The sequence below is a fragment of the Hylobates moloch genome, unplaced genomic scaffold, assembly GCF_009828535.3.
Source record: "Hylobates moloch isolate HMO894 unplaced genomic scaffold, HMol_V3 SCAFFOLD_17, whole genome shotgun sequence".
Classification (NCBI taxonomy): Eukaryota; Metazoa; Chordata; class Mammalia; order Primates; family Hylobatidae; genus Hylobates; species Hylobates moloch.
The window spans coordinates 30,452,275-30,469,832 of record NW_026652292.1 but is presented as its reverse complement, the minus strand read 5'-3'; the positions used below and the strand labels follow the sequence as shown (position 1 = coordinate 30,469,832).

Here is a 17,558-nt window from a genome sequence, read left to right as displayed (position 1 = left end):
GCTGGAGTGCAATGGCTCAATCTCAGCTCACCGCAACCTCTGCCTCCCGGGTTCAAGTGATTCTCTCTTGCCTCAACCTCCCGAGTAGCTGGGATTACAGGCATACGCCACCATGCCTGGCTAATTTTGTAGTTTTAGTAGAGATGGGGTTTCTCCATGTTGGTCAGGCAGGTCTCGAACTCCCGACCTCAGGTGATCTGCCCGCTTTGGCCTCCCAAAGTGCTGGGATTAAAGGCATGAGCCACCATGCCTGGCCAGTTTTTCAATTTATATGTATTATTTTTTCAGATGGCTACTAAGTTGTTGGACCATAAATCTTTATTAAGACTGAATTATTTAATGAATGGAACTGTTAAATGTTTTATTTTGCACAGAGGCCGCATGAAAAATGACTGAAACATGGAGGGCAATATGAACCAAAAATGTTGCAAGTCTCTGTTCTAGTCTTTGCCTTGTCTTTTAAACTTTGTTTATGTTGACTTATTTACATTAAGCAGAACTCATATTAAGTAGAAATATTACACTTTGTGAGGCAGGAAATCACTTGTGCCCAGGATTTCGAGATCAGCCTGGACAACATGGTGAAACTCTGTCTCTACAAAAAATCCAAAACTTAGCCAGGTGTGGTGGTGGTGGTGGTGGGTGCCTGTAGTCCCAGCTACTGTGGGGGCTGAGGCATGAGGATTACTTGAGCCCAGGAGGTTGAGGCTGCAGTGAGCCAACATCCTGCCACTGCACTCCAGCCTGGGCAACAGAGTGAGAACCTGAGTCAAAAAAAAAAAAAAAGTTAAAATTTTAATATTATGATTTTCATCTGTTTTCCCTTTACAGTTTGTGCTTTTGGTGTCTTAACTAAAAATACTTTTCTATCCTTTATGTAGATATGATCCTATATTTTCTTCTAAACGTTTTTAATTTCACATAGGGAGTTTAACCCACGTAAATTTATTTTTGTGTGAGGTGTAAAGTAGGAATCCAGTTTCCTTAGGAATAATCAATTATTCCAACCACGTTTATTTAATATGACAACCCCTCCTTGTTGGCACTTTTAAAACTGTTATTATTTTAGTATCTTATTTTAAAGAAATTGCTGAGAATTTGACAAAACTAATGTGGATGGCTATAACTGCACTTGACAATATCTGTATGGGGGAGGAGGTGAAATCTCTAGACAGTACTTAGAAATTAGTGCTCTCATCACATCCCACCTACGTGTAATTCAGGTTAAATGTGTGCGCATCCTAGTAGCTGGAACGTCTGTTTCTAGCTTGTTGTTTCTCTTGGCTGCTTTTCAATTGGATTTCCTCCATCAGATCCCAGGCTTGTCACCACAGCCAGGGTTTGTTAAACATCACCACTGTCCTGCATTAAATAGGAGGGCTGGGACTAAGCTAATAACTCACCCGCCTTTCTGATCGAGTGATGCTCTCCATGATCACTTACCATGCAGGCTCCTTGGGAGGGTGCTTTTCTTTGTCTGTACCTCTGAGTGGAACTGGTTTTCTTTCCTCTTGTTCCTGCAATTGCATGTGTAAAGATGGAGTTCATTGTGGCTTCTCTGGGGCAACTTTGTGTGATGCTTTGCTACTGTCAGAGAGTCAAAGGAACGGCATCTCAAACAACAAACTGACTGGGTCCTATCTGTGAGAACTCTAAGCATGATAAGTGATAATTCTCTTTTGTTTTCCTTTTTCCATCCAGTTTTGTAAGTATATATGTAAAAAGACCCAACTTTCTAGGAATTGTAGTCATTAGAATCTTATTAGCTTGGTTTTTAAAGCACAGTATTCTATTAAAATGATCAGACTCCGTCTTCATCTACCTCTGATTATTTGCCAACTTGTAATTTTAATTATAATATTTGTGTGCACGTCTTATCTCCTTTGCCAGACTGTAAACTCCTGGATGACAGGTTCTATGCTTGATGCTTTTTGTGTGTCTTTCCTCCTTCCCAGGTGTGGCACAGTGCTACTTACTGGTTTATTCTAAAGAATGTTACAAAGGAAACAGATGAAGAAATGCATAGGGCATTTGGAAATGCTTGAGTGGAAAGGTGACAGAGCTTCCATGCCCCCTGTGGGTGCTCCACCCTCCAGGAACTTACATGCGTTCAGCCATCTGGAAGCTCTTTCACTGGCATTTATCCAATTTGCTTATAGGTGCGGGTCTATTTCTGGGCTCCTGTTCTGTTGCATTGATCTAGTTCTCTAATTTTTGCAGCTTTATATATGTGTTAGTATTAAAATTCCTTATCTAGTTCTTTCTCTTTAAAAATCTTCTTATCTATTCCTGGCCTTTGCTTATTTACTAAATTTTAGGATCAATTTGTAAACCTCCAAGAAAATCCTTATTGGAATTGTGATCAATTTGTATGTTACTTATATGAGGATTGATACCTTTAAAACTGAGTTTTCCTGGGTCTGAATACATACAGCTAACTAGGGAGGTGAAAGATGTCTACAAGGAGAACCACAAAACACTGCTCAAAGAACTCAGAGATAACACACAAAAAATGGAAAAACATTCCATGCTCATGGAAAGGAAGCATCAATATCATTAAAATGGCCATACTGCCCAAAGCAATTTACAGATTCAATGCTATTCCTATTAAACTACCATTTAGATTCTTCACAGAACTAGAAAAAAGTATTTTAAAATTCATATGGAACCGAAAAAGAGCCTGAATAGCCAAGGTATGAATATAATAGATCTCTCTATTCAGGTCTTTGGGATTCTTTAAGAATTATTTTCTCCTTAGAGATATATAGGAATGCTCTTGATTTTTGTGTTTTAATTTTGTATCCAGCAACCTTGCTGAACTCTATTATTAGTTCTCAGTTTGTCTGTAGAATTTTTTGAATTTTTGTTTCAGTAATAAGAAAATTTTTATCTCCTCTCCAGATGTTTTACTTTTTGTTTTTTGAAGTCATTGCATTGCATTGCATTGGGCCTCTAACAGAGTGCTGAATGGAATAGATCACAATAGACAAAAAGAGACATGTATGCCTTTCTGCTGACTTTGATAAGAATGCTTCAGATAATCTTTATCAGCAAAAAAAAAATTTCTTCTATTCCTGGCTTATTACCTTATTATAAATGAGTGTTGAATCTGTTTAATTTTTTTTGCATCTATTGAGAGATGATCATATAGTTTTTCTCCATTAATATGCTAAAAGAGTTGGTTATTTCATGAATAGATTTTCTGTTATTGAACTGTACTGGCATTCCTTTGACAAAGCTTACTTAATGTGGTATAAATTCATACATGTATTATATACACTGTTGAGTTCTGTTTGCTAATATTTCACTTAAGACTTTTGCATCACATTCATGAATGAGATCTATCTTTAATATTCCCTTCCAGCACTCTCCTTGTTCAGTTGGGTATCAAAGTTATAGAAGGCTCATAAATGAGTTGGGTTACTTTTCCTCTTTTTTCTCTGCAACTTTATATAAAATAACAATGGTTTGTGTCTGTTGCTGTTCTTGCTTCCAAAGAAATTTCTCCACTGGTTCTAGTCAGTCCTACTTTGGTTAGGTGGGGGAGATTTTTTTTCATGCTTCTGTCCTCACATAGGACTCACGAATGCATTCAAAGGTAAGTTGTCTGCAGATCAAGTGGCTAGAGTGGGCACGCAGTGGTCTGTGCATGAAGGCAACTCATCCTTACAGTTTCTTCACACTTCTCCTTGACCATATGGGTCAATAGGTACTCCTCATTTTCTCATTCATTTATATTATTCTTTCTTCCTGTTGACTGGCTACTATTTTCCGTTAAGATAGAGAAGCATTCAGGTAAGTGTCTCCTGCAATTGTATAAAATCTTCCCTGGTCCCATGGCTCTCTTTCTCATTCTTAAGTAATAAATAGTCCTATTAGTATGTCATGGTAGTTCATTAAGATTGTAGCCTCCGGGATGGGTGCAGTGGCTCACGCCTATAATCCCAACACTTTGGGAGGCAGATCACCTGAGGTCAGGAGTTTGAGACCAGCCTGGCTAACATGGTGAAACCCCATCTCTACAAAAATTACAAAAATTTGCCGGGCGTGGTGATGCGCGCCTGTAGTCCCAGCTACTTGGGAGGCTGAGGCAGGAGATTTGCTTGAACCAGGGAGGCAGAGGTTGCAGTGAGTCGAGATTGCACCTCTGCATTCCAGGCTGGGCAACAGAGCTAGACTCCATCTCAAAAAAAGATTGTGGCCTCTGGAACCAGACTGTTCAGATTTAAATCCCAGCTTAACCAGCTATCAACTATATAACCTTGTATAACTTCTTTGTGCTTCAATTTCTTCATCTATAAATGTGAGAAATTTTGTATGGTTGGTAGGAGAATTAAATGAATGAATATATGTAAAATGTAATTGTTAAAAAGCAGTGCCAGAAAATTCTTAGTAATTATCTATTTAAATACTACTCATTGATTTTCCTCTTTATTCTCTGTTCCGTGACTCCCATTATATGAATGCTGAAACTTCTCGATCTACCCTGTACACATCTTAAATGCTTTTATATGTTTCAAATATTTTTTCTTTTCGAACTAAATTCTGAGTTCCTCAGAACTTTATTCAACATCGCTCACTTACTCTTCAACTGTGTCCTGTCTAGAATTTACCCTCACCACAGCATTTTTTATTTCAATGACTATATATTTTCCCCAAGTTTTCTAGTCGTCATTTTTATATGTATCTATTCTTGTTTCTTTCATTTTTAAAATTTATTATGCTCGACTAATAGAAATTATATCTTTTTTAAATTTATTGGAACATCCTCAACATTTTATTTCTGTGTGGGAGAAAAACACAAGAGGTAAGGAGAAGATATCCAAAGTTTTTGCAGCGGTCAAGGGAAATAATACAGTGGCTAGAACTGAAATTAAAGTGACATAGATGGAAAAATTGTACAAATGCGGAGCTATTTAGGAAATAGGCTAGACTGGGTTCAGTGGTTGATTCCATTTATCTATTAGTGGAGAGTGATGTGAGCATAGGGAAGATTGAAAGGTAACACCCTGTGTGCTCCGTTGGGTAAGTAACCAAATGGTGGTGTCATCCACTGTGGCGAAGAACATATAACAAGAAACAGGTCTGAAGAAGAGTTATTTTTATGTATGTCTAATTAAAATGCCAAAGGCAGTAACATGCTTATTTTAAAGCTTATCAGAGTACCCTATCAAATTTATTTCACCCAGAGTGGATTCCTATTCTAATTACTTTGCAGCTTGTCTTAGCATTCGATTTCTCTAAATGTTTTTGGAATTATAATTTACAGGCTTGATTAGAGTGTAATTTCCTTTTAGTGGCTTTTTCTTTTTTCTCTCTCCTGCCTCTTTTCTCCCATCTTCTGTCTGTATGCACCCCACCCTTTCTAATACTTTTGCAGTTTTACCTGACCACACTGCAGGGCTTCATTTCAGGACCAGGATTTGTCATGATTGTTTAGAACTGCTGTCTCATGGTGACATTGACAATATACCGGATAAAGTGATGGAGCCAGCAGGTAGGTCAGCTGAGCTCTTGATTAGAAATTGAATTCTTGTCTTGCTAACTTCCCAGGCCTAAAACTTTTCAAAAGTGATTGTGCTAAGTAGGGTGGCAGGGGTTGGGGGGGAGTTGTTCTTTCTTTTCTTTTTTTTTTTTAATTTTGAGATGGAGTTTTGGTCTTTTTGCCCAAGCTAGAGTGCAGTGGCATAATTTCCACTCACTGCAACCTCCACCTCCCAGGTTCAAGCGATTCTCCTGCCTCAGCCTGCCGAGTAGCTGGGATTACAGGCATGCGCCACCACACCCAGCTAATTTTGTAATTTTAGTAGATACTGGGTTTCACCATGTTGGCCAGGCTGGTCTCGAACTCCTGACCTCAGGTGATCTGCCCACTTCATTCCTGCTCCTTCAGATGATTTTTATCAGGGAAAATAAATTTTCTTCTATTCCTAGTTTATGACATCTTTCATTATAAATGAGTGTTGAATCTGATATTTTTCTGTATCTACTGAGATGATCATGTTTTATATCTATTAATATGCCAATTTGGTTACTCCATGAATAGATTTTCTGTTACTGAGCTGTACTGGCATTCCTTGGATAGAGTTTACTTAATATGATATAAATTCATACATATATTAACTGCATTCACTCTTGATGAGTTCTAGGCCTAAGAAGGTAGCAAGACACAAACAAGGCCAGGAACCTGACAGAGCTCTGCTTAAGTTAAGCGCTTCACTTAAGTTCTGCTCAGTATTTTGCAGGGATATTTGACTACATTGGAGTGTGGTGCCTTATTTTTTGTATTTTATAATATAATTTTGTTTACATGTTTGTATGTTATATATGACTGTTACACATTTGGAACAAAGAAGTATTTAAGCGTAAATTCACTAAGATGTTGTTTTCTGATTTTGAATTTTTAAAATATTACCTTTGTTCTAGATCGGAGATCCATGTGAAAAACTGGCAAGACAATAGTCTAAACTGAGCTCACTGGTAGGAGAGCCAGCCTATTTTCCACAGTTTACTGCTCAGAGGTAAAGGGCACTCTCAGAGAATGCCAGTGACAGCTTTATCTCCAAGCCAGTATCTGTTCTTCTCTCCCCTCAGCCGCATTTGCTTTTACTTCTGCCTTACCATGGGGAGTGACGCTCTGACTTTAGTGGAATTTAGGACTGAGTACTCCTCAGGAAACTTGGAAGAGAATTACCATGCATTATGGAAGGCTTAATGAAAGTAATTTATCTGAGTCACCCATCAAAAGATCACCAATGAAAGTTCAGCCAATAGATTATCTGTGAAGAAACATCTGCAGAAATGGCTTGACACAGATATTCATCTCCACAGGAAGCTTCAGGACTCCTTATAAGAAAATATTTGAGCAGAAGCTCAGGATCACTTTTAGAGAGATGCAAAAGCCACCTTTTTGCCTCATTGCAACCCTAGTACTGCAGAGTTCTGTCAGTTATAATAGAGTCTAAACAAAATTTCCTGTGTCCTGGAATGGCCCTACTGCTGGAAAATAGCTCCTCACTTCTGAACGTGACCTTTGCCATTTTTGTGCTCAGTGATCTTGATTCTGCATTTTGGGGCCTGTAGGTACAACAGTGGCCTACACAAAAGAGAGAACACTTCTCCTGCCCTACCCTGGGCTTCTCCTTTTCATTTATCTCCTGGGTAAATTCTCTCTGGAGTTTAGTCATTGTCCCTTTGTTCAAAAAATGTCATGTGCTGGTAGGAAAAGCAAATATTGAAAACTGCAAAGACCATGCCTGCAAAGTTCCTGGAGATTGTTTGACTGTTCTAAACTGAATTATAAACTAGATCACATTCATTGGAAATAAATTAGTGTGGAGCAGATACTTCTGTTTACTGAAACTAGTTCCTACAGGATTTATCCAATAGTATTCCTACTAAAGCTCAGTGTAACCGTGCTTGAGATAATGTCCACATATCCTTGATAAAGCACGAGATTCATAAATAGAAGCACCTATTCCGCTATAACCCTGATTTGTGACCATATACTGATACTTAGAAAGCAGAATACACTTCTTTGGAAACTCAGAGTCAGATACTTATTTAACATTTTCAAAGTGCACTCATCTTGGTGCTAATCCATCTGACTTTGTCCACCATAATGGTCCGGTAGGATCAACCAAGTTGAGATATTGATCTGTCATAATGTAGGTCTTTATAAAGATAATAGTAGGATGAATTCAGATGATTTTAATGGAATTAAATTATTGGAATTGAGAGATGGATGCTCTAGAATGAGGATCATATAGTTTACTAAATGCATAAATATATAAAATAAACTACTAGTAATATACAGTGGAGGTCTGATAACCTTTCTGTTGTTGTAGTTCACTAATGAAGAAATGAGAATCCTTAATCAGAGTGGATAATCTAATGGTCTGTTATTTAGCCAGTCTTCCTAGTTCCATTTTTACCCTGTGTGGCCAGGAGATTTATCCTGCCCTTATTTCGAGGCCTTAGTTTTGTTCTCTAATAATGCGGTTGCCTGGAATTTCTCAGTTGGTTTCTGTGGAGCTTTGCCTTGCTCAGTGTGCTCTGTGGAATGCTGACTGCCTGCTTTTCTTGTTAACCCATGAGAGCTGTGAGGCATTGTTGGCCTCTGATTTTCTTTAAGTGAATGAGGTCCCTGACTTGGACACAGAAAGGGAGTCATAATCAGGCAGGAATACTTCTTGATTGTGGTGAATTTTGAAAATATCGCCTTCATAGGGCAGAATCTTTTTCTACCTAAGACTATTAAACATTCTTTAAGCACCTTATTTAAGCATTTCTTGTATAAATTCTTATGTTACCCATAACCATGACAGTCAACTTACGAACTTATGTAACAGTTCATTGGCATTTCAAGGAGAGAAAAAGTAGTGGCTTGGAGTTTTACTGATGTGAGAGGTATAGGTTTCAACAAATGATGATAGTAAAATAAGATCTTATTATCTAATATACATTCAATATTTGTGGTTATTTAAGTCAATATCAATGTTCTTTCGAGCTAGGAAATAAAAATGAATTGTGTAACAAGGGTCTAGTTGTTTGTAGGAAGGAGTTTACATCACAGAAGTATGAAAACTAGGGCTTCATTGAATTGGATGAGTTGAGTTCGCTTTATTCCCTAGTCTCAGAATGTGAAGCAAACCCTGATCTTATGAGGTGCAGGAAGCAGAATTTTAGAGGGAGTTAATATTCACGATTGGATGAGTGGGTTACAAAGAGGCTTTGGATTCAGGTTCCAAAACTTTTCTCAAAGTCCTACTATGTGCATTCAGCATAGCACCAGGACTTAGGGTACATCGTGGGCATATCAGGATGCATACATCATTTTTTCCTCACAACAACCCTATACTATAATCTTTTGCCATCATGAAGATTAGGACAAGGAAACTGAGGCTTGAGAAGGTTAGCAGGATTGTCCAAGATCACTCAGTAAGTAAATGTCAAAAGCAGGATTCAAAACCAGTTCCAATTTTGATGGTGCTGTTAATGTTGTGATTGTTGATCAGACACACACACACACACACACACACACACACACGCACAGTTCAATGTGTTTGAGCTTCTATAGTCATGAGACCCAAGCTGTCCTTGACAGAGCCTTCATTATGAAGGGTAGATCTGAACTCATAGAGCATGAAAACAGATGAAGAAACCAAGAGAGCCAGAAAGAAAAAAGGTAAATATTTAGTGGGAACCTAAAGTGGAAGTTGGCTAAGAATGGACTCATTGACAAGAGAGATGGACGGATATACAACTCCCACACTTCTCTTCTTCCTTTGAAGTTAATGTTTGCTACTTATTTAGGGGAATTGTAAGTGACAAGCTCTTTATTGAGTCACAGAATTGTTATCATTTTTTATTATTAAAATCAATATTATGTCTAATTTGGGGAGGATTATAATTTATGTGCTAATGTGCAATTTAACTTGTACTGGTATCATTCTCACTTAAATGGTTATTTTAAAAAAGAGATCTTACCAGTGTTTTAAAGATTGAGTATACAATGCCTTGAAATTTTCACATGCTGTAATTAAATGTTCACTCTCTTAAGTATCTAATCTTTAAGTTTTTACATAATAGGAAATACTATAGTTTTTGCCATAAGTCATTACAATAAACTGTGTCTCCACTTGTTTTATCTAAGTCTTTCAGTTGTCTAAACTGAATTTTTGAATCAAATTAACCATAACAAACCCTTGATTTTACAATCTCGATATTGAATTGAGAATATGATGAGCTATATCATTTTCTTTTAGATGTAGGGAACATTGCTTGTTCCTTATATCGAGGCATAATTTTCATTCAAGATGAGTACTCCTGTTTAGGGTACAGGAAGACAGTTCTTTTAAAGGCACTTAGCTGACCTTTCATTGCTAGTATCCAATGAGATTTACTAAGTATTTACTGCTGCATGGCAACGTTCTGGTTGCTACATGGGGAAAGGCATTCAGAATCATCTGGAAATAACATTTTGAATTTAGTTCTCATATATTTTGGAATGCGACTGATTTCTACTTTGTGTGTTTTGAAGTTAGTGCTTCCAGATAAACAGTTAACTTAGTGCTGTGGCAACATATTGATTGGCATCCTTAATTAACTGGAATTTCTTTTGGGACTATATTTGGTATAGAAGAGAAAGGGAAAAAATAGCAAGCCAAATAAAAAGCCAGTATCATTTATCTTTCTTTAATTTCCAGGGAAAGATCAAGGTCACATAGACTTAGCTGAATGTGTTGTATTTCCTGCATTTGCAGTGTCACATAATGATAACTGCTCTTAAAAGGGTGACTGATTCGAACCCCCTCCACAAGAGATATTACTATGTCAAAGAAAGATTTTATTTCAGCAATTGATTTTCAGAGTTAATGAGTGTATCATTGAAGATGAATAGTTTGGGATTTTTACTGCAAAGGAGATATTACCAGTTAGGGACCCAGCAGGGAACAGCTGGCACAGTCAAGCTGACAACCATGCCTACTTTCAAAGGTATAGGTAGGGTTTAGGGAAATTGAGAAAGGTAATTTACTGCCCCTGCCCATTAACAATGGAGGGTCAGGGGAATAAGGCTACCATCCCTAGGCCTAAAGAATTAAGAGGAAGGAGCAGTTAAACAAGGAGATAGTGCCTCCATTTCCCAAATCTCATGGGAAGCCACAGCAATCCACAGGATGACCTTCTTGAGGTTTAGGGCAGGGAAGAGAAAGAGGCACAGTGGATCTGGAGGGAAAACAGAAGAACTGTAGCACAAGAGAAAAGAACATGAAAAATCAATAAAATCAATCATGGTTGGACTATAGCAAGCCAAGCTCAATTGCAGCTCTGGGTCTTGACTGGAGGAAAGAAGAAAGGTCACATTTACTGAGTGTTCTTTCCATTACTCCTGGTATATAACAAAGCACCCTTAAATTAGTGTAGTAAAACATCCACCCCTTTATTACGCCACAGATTCTGTGGGTCAGAAATTGAGACAGGACCCATTGGGTATGCTGTGCCTCTGTTCCACTGTGTTTGGCACTTTGGCTAGGAAGACTCAATGCCTGGGGGCTAGAACCATCTGAATGCTGTTTTATTCATGTGACTGGCACCTGAGCCTGTTGATCCAAGGGCTAGGTTCATCTGGGGCTGACTGTCCACCTACATGTGGCCTTTCCAAGGGCGCTGAGTTTCCCCACTGTGGTAGCTGGAGTGTCCCGAGAGTGAGACACAGATGCAGCAGATGAAGTTGCTCGGCCTTTTCTAATCTGGCCTCTGAAGTCACACAGCATCACTTCTGCATTTAGTTCAAGGCCAGGGGAATTAGACTCTGTCTCAGTGAGGGATGACAAGGTCATGTTATAGAAGAGCACGCTGAATGGGTGAATATTGTTGCAGCCACCTTTGGAAAATATGAGCTGCCATATGCACACTCAAGAAGGCAATATGAACTAATATCATTTTGAAACATTCTGACAATCGTTTCAACAAACCATTTTCTAGGTTAACCATAAAATTATATTAATCAGATCCTTTCATTATCCAAGGTTTCCAATGATTAAATGTTGTCTTCCTTTTATGGAGTATCACTTTTAAAATGTAAGAGATGCTTCCAGGATAAACTAGCTGAGCTTCCTGTCCTCCAACAGCATGAATATCACTGTTCTCATTTTCCTATAGACTAAACCCAGTGATGTGTAGAAGGGAAAGTAGGGACTAGAACTCAGGACGCTTGCATTCGATTTATTTTCTTTCTTTTTTTTTATTTAACCAGGAATAGATAAGAAATGAATTGATAAATTAAATTTTACCAAATGAACACACAAGCATTAGACTTTAGAAAGAAGCCCTTGGCCAGGTATTGCTATCCTGTAATGTCAGGGAAGTCGACTTACTGGGTTGGGGCTCTCATTGGAAGATTGGGCTTAGCTTGGCACCTGGCACATACAAGGGCTGTAGTATATAAGAATGCAGTTGCCGAGAGAAGAATAATGGTCACCAGGACCATTAATGTCAGTGGAGAAACTCTGACACACAGTTATCCCTTTTCCTTTTGCCCTTGATGACATCTGCCTGGCCTATCCATTCATCTCCCAGCTGGTGCAGTGGATTGACCCATGCAATGTTATTAACTTTCCGAAGGGGATTTTATGTAAGGTTTTGTGCCTTTCTGGAGACAGGAACACTAAGCACACTTATCTTTGCTATTCGTGCACAGACATAAGCCTTTTGGGAATGTTTCCAACCTGTTACAGTCATCTGACAGTCCTTTTCATGTTTTGACATCAAGAATTTGCCAAACCACCCAAGCTTTAATGAAACTTCTAAGCAGCTAAACTTTTTCCCCCCACTCTCCAATGGCAGATGCATGTCAGCTTCTCTGATGTCAACGATCCGAGTCTCTACTCCACCGACATCTGTTAGTTGAGAAAGCCTGAGTGGCTGAAGGTTTACTTGTCTCTTGAAAACAAAACAAATTGTTCTTTTTTAAAGGATTTACTTACTGTTTTGCAACTCCCTCTGACACTTTTTTAAGTGACGAGATGCCATCTGGCATCAGGGGGATTTGGCTGAAGCGAGTCCATGCTGAGGCAGCGCGAGGTGGTGGGTGGTAGGACAGCAGGTTCCAGGTCAGTCCTGCCAGCTGTGTGACTGCGGGAAAGCCCCTCAGTGTCCTTGGCTGTAAAGGGAGGAGGTGACCAGCTCAGGTGACCAGCTCATTGGATTGCTCAGGGCCTTTCCAATTCTGGAGTTCTGTACACCAGTGAGCCCACACAAGGTCTAGACATCCTGAGAGCTCAGGGTGCCAGCCTTTGTACAGATTGCTCTGCCTGTCAGGGTTCTTAGTCTTTCTTTAGCATTCTTACCCAGTATTTCACATATCACATGTGAGCACTAGCCCTTTCAAGGGAGATGCTGAGTTGCTTCTTCACTGTCCCTTCACTTCAGTCCATGACAGTCTGGCCACTCCTCTACGTTCCCTTGCTAATGATGTCCTAGTTATCAAAGTCAGTGGTCCTTTCCCTTTCTCAACCTTTGTGACTTCACTGTTCCTCAGTTTCTTCACCTGTCAGATAATGATAATGATGGTGCTGATCTCATTGGGTTGTTGAGAGGTTTGGGTTATTATACGTCGTAATAGATAACAGGTAATACATTATTGATATAAATACACATAGTTTAGAACAGTGCCTGAGACAAGGCTTCATTTGCCTATAGACCCTGTGTGAGTCCCTTACTTACATTAACTACCTGGTCTCTGAAGGCAGCAGGATTATCAATCCTTGCTATCAAATCTCCATATTTAAAAAAAAAAAACATCTCAAACTTCACAACATTATTTTAAATTATATTTCAGTCTTTCAGAGTTTACTGACCTCAACTAATATAAAGATATCTGTCTCCTCTAGCCTTTAATTAAGCTAATAATGTGGCAATTGCCTTGGAACACCTGGTGATTATATCTACTTTCATTAGTAGTAGCAGTAGTATTTTGGAGACAGTGTCTCGCTCTGTCGCCCAGGCTGGAGTACAGTGGCACGATCTCAGCTCACTGCAACCTTCACCTCCTGGGTTCAAGGCCTCAGCCTCCCAAGTAGCTGAGATGATAGGAGCCCACCAACAGACCCAGCTATTTTTTGTATTTTTAGTAGAGATAGGGTTTCACCATTTTGGCCAAGCTGGTCTCGAACTTCTGACCTCAAGTGATCCACCTGCCTCTGCCTCCCAAAGTGCTGGGATTACAGGTGTGAGCCACTGCGCCCAGCCTACTTTCATTATTTAAATCTCATCTGGTTTTCCACCTGGCATGTGTGTGTTAGTTTCGTCTCCACGGCTGGACTATAATCTATGGAACAGGCTTTACCTCCTACTTCTATGATCTGCAGTTTTTCCTAGGCAAGCTCTCCTCCTCCTCTTGCCAGCTGCAGCATCAGGGTGAATCGCAAGAGGTCCCTATTCTTCATCCCTCCTTTAAAACCAAGTAACTTTTGAACAACTTTCCCATCAGCCGTCAGCATGATCGTTGACATGGTCAGGTACCTCACCTGACCATGAGCATGTGGGCTCAGGATTCAATACGTGTGAATCTTTCTGTCTGACCCCCAGGTATCCGCCGCCAAACTGCCCATTGCATAAAGAAGGGCCGCGGGATGGTGAAAGCTACATTCTGTGACCCAGAAACACAGCCCAATGGGAGACAGAAGAAGTGCCATGAAAAGGCTTGTCCACCCAGGTAACCATCACTAACAGCTGGAACTCTATGTGTCTGCCCACAGTGATGTCTGACTAAGAGTGACCTAGTGCTTGCTGATAAAGAAATGTTGTGTGGTTTTGTTATTTGGATAAATACAAGAACGTGGTTAGAGTTTTCTGTGGCTATGCTGTTGGAGACTGTGGCAAGCTGTGAGGACATATTCTCCCAAGAGCAGTATCTTCACAAGGTGATGTGTTCTGTGTTTAATTATTTGGCAAGACTAAGTGCCAAAGCACTGGTGAAGAGAATGCTAAGTGGATCACCCAAAAGTAGTTTTACTATAGAGTTTTTTCCCAGGGCTTTACCAGTGCAACACCAGCTTCAGACAAAAGGTTGGCACCTTCCGATCACAGTGCCCACTTGTACTTCACGCTGTCCAGAAGAGGGGGCTCAGAGAGCAGGTTTTCCCAACCTTGACATTACTGGCATGTGGGGCTGGCTGACTCTTTGTTGTGGGGGGCCGCCCGTGAATTGCAGGAGGCTTAGCAGCATTGCTGGCCTGTGTTTACTTAGATGCTAGTAGAACTCCCTCCCTCCCAATCCAGGCTATGACAACTAAAAATGTCTGCAGATATCCACTACAGGGTAAAATCATCCTCAGTTGACAGCCACTGTTATAGAGATATTCAGCAATATTCAGGGTGTTGCTAATCACATTGGTTCAAGAGACTGGGATCCTAGAAGGTAGTTGGGATGTTATTGTGCCAGGCTTATGTCTAAAAAAGAGAGACAGAAAAAAAAAGAAAGGAAAAAGAAAAAGGAGGAAGAAGGAGAAGAAAAGAGGGAGGGAAAAAGGGAGAGGAAAGAGGAAGAAAGGAAGGAATATTGGTTGATTTCCAGAAAGTGTCTTCATTCCTGGCAACCTTAAACAAGGATGTATTTATGTTGCAGAGTCCATCAAGCATTCATCCCAGTTCTAAGCAGACACACTATGAGGCATTTAAACAAGGGGGAGACTCAAATCAAACAGGTGACAGGGTGGATTCTAAAGAAGAGCTAGAATGTGATAAATATCCAAGAACTAGGTCAGAAAGAAGAGTCAGGACAAGACAGCTGAAAAACGTGATCTCAGTCTCTTAGCAGTCCAAACAGGCAGGACCCAGAGGCCAGGGTATTCTCAGCTCAGAGAGAGAGGTTTATTTTCTCTTCTGTTCTGTGGCTTTTTCTAGGTAGGAGCTGAACCCCACAACTATTGAAGCAGGACAGAAATGTGTCATCACCTCACTTTGCTGTAGCTCCTTCCTGTGGTTCTTTTGCCAGGAAGAACTAGAAATGACAAGGAAAGATAAGGCTAGCACTAGGTTTTATATGAAATTGCAGTTATGTTACTTTCTCAGGGAAGAATGAGGCAGGAAAGAGAGCCTTTCTTAGAGCTAGTCCATTGCCTGCTACTCCACAGAGTTCATGAACTGTGAGATTTTTGACTCCTGGGAATGTTAATTAGGCACAATATAATACATACAGGTACAATTTCTGAAAATGCACTCTCAAGTAGGATATAATAAGCTAAGTAGAATTGCATGAAACATTCAGATATAATGAAGACTGGATAATTTACAAAGAAAAAGAGGTTTAATGGACTCACGGTTATATATGGTTAGGGAGGCCTCACAATCATGGCAGAAGGGGAAAGGCATGTCTTGTGTGGCTACAGACAAGAGAGAATGAGAGCCAAGTGAAAGGGTTTTGCCCTAATAAAGCCATCGGATCTCATGAGACTTATTCACTAGCATGAGAACAGTATGGGGCAATCTGCCCCCGTGATTCAATTATCTGCCACCAGGTCCCTCCCACAACATGTGGGAATTATGGGAGCTACAATGCAAGCTGAGATTTGAGTGGGGACACAGCCAAACCATATCAGTGGCCAATTTACAAAAGTCCTTTTTATTTATGATTGCATTTTAGCTTCTACAAATATTTATGAAATAGTCATAAGACAGGGTATGGGTATTACTCTGAAGTGGTATGTGAGGAGATAAACGTTCAGAGAAATTTGATGCCATACCCTAGGGGAAACGGCTGCAGAGAAAACTAGCATTTCTTTTTTTAAATTTTACTTTAAGTTCTGGGATACATGTGCAGAACGTGCAGGATGTTCCATAGATATACATGGGCCATGGTGGTTTGCTGCACCTATCAACCCATCATCTAGGTTTTAAGACCCGCTTGCATTAGGTATTTGTCCTAATGCTCTCCCTCCCCTTGCCCCTCAACTCCCTACAGGCCCCAGTGTGTGATGTTCCCCTCCCTGTGTCTATGTGTTCTCATTTTTTAACTCCCACTTATGAGTCAGAACATGACATGGTATTTGGTTTTCTGTTCCTGTGTTAAAAACTAGCACTTTTTAAGAACCTGCTATTTTCCAAGCTGTTTCCACATAATCATATCATTTAAGCCTGTAAGCAACCCTAATTTGTAGATACATTTATGCTCATTATACAAATGAAGACTCTAAAGCTTTCACCAAAATTTTCCTAGGTCACTTAGCTACAAATTGTAGAGTCGGGATTTGAACCCAGATCTGTTTGCTGTGCTGCCTCTGTATGTGCTGCTACACCATGCTGCTGGATCTCAGGATAAGCAGGTTTCAGTACTAGAACCAGAATCCCCTACATTTAAGCTTTTTCTCTCACATTAAAACACAATAAAAATGTTATGAATGCCTGACTCCAAAACTAAGTCATGCCTCCAGGTCCAAGCAGTTCTCCTGCCCCGGCCTCATGAGTAGCTGGGATTATAGGCACACACCACCACATCTGGCTAATTTTTGTATTTTTAGTAGAGATTGGATTTCACCATGTTGGCCAGGCTGGTCTCAAACTCCTGACCTCAAATGATACACCCGCCTTAGCCTCCCCAAATGCTGGGATTACAGGCATGAGCCCACGTGCCTGGCGATTTGCTTTTTTAAAAATAAATAAATAATAAACTAATATTATTTGTTTTTGCAAGCTTAGTTCACTAGTTTCCTTGTATATGAATTTCAAGCTGCAATATCTTCTTCTGTCACCTAATTTCCATGATCTCTAAAAAGTTCATACCCATCACTGGGAGCTGTCATTTCCTTTCCCAAAAAATTTCCTGTGCAAGGTTTAATCTTATTTATTTCTGGATCATTTTTCTTCAGTAATATCTTGTTTTTACAACCAATTTCAACATTCTGTGTTCTTCCCCAAAGGAGTATTTGAGAGAGATTTTTTTTAAGATTTAATAAAAACTTTTGATTATCTAAATATAAAAAAATATGTATTACATTGCCAATGGCTTTCAGGATGAAAGCCCTGTAGAGCATGTTCCAGGAGAGAGTAGGCTGTCA

At 39.7% G+C, this 17,558-nt stretch overlaps 1 protein-coding gene across 2 annotated transcripts in view; it reads left to right on the top strand.

Annotated features, from left to right (window-relative positions):
• The window catches only part of ADAMTS12 (ADAM metallopeptidase with thrombospondin type 1 motif 12), a 364,317-nt gene that overhangs the window by 274,177 nt on the left and 72,582 nt on the right, over positions 1-17,558 (top strand). For both annotated transcript variants that reach the window (XM_032135811.1, XM_032135809.2), the window contains one exon: positions 14,092-14,218. In XM_032135811.1, coding sequence (XP_031991702.1) covers positions 14,092-14,218 — 127 coding nt within the window. The remainder of the gene's footprint in view (positions 1-14,091; positions 14,219-17,558) is intronic.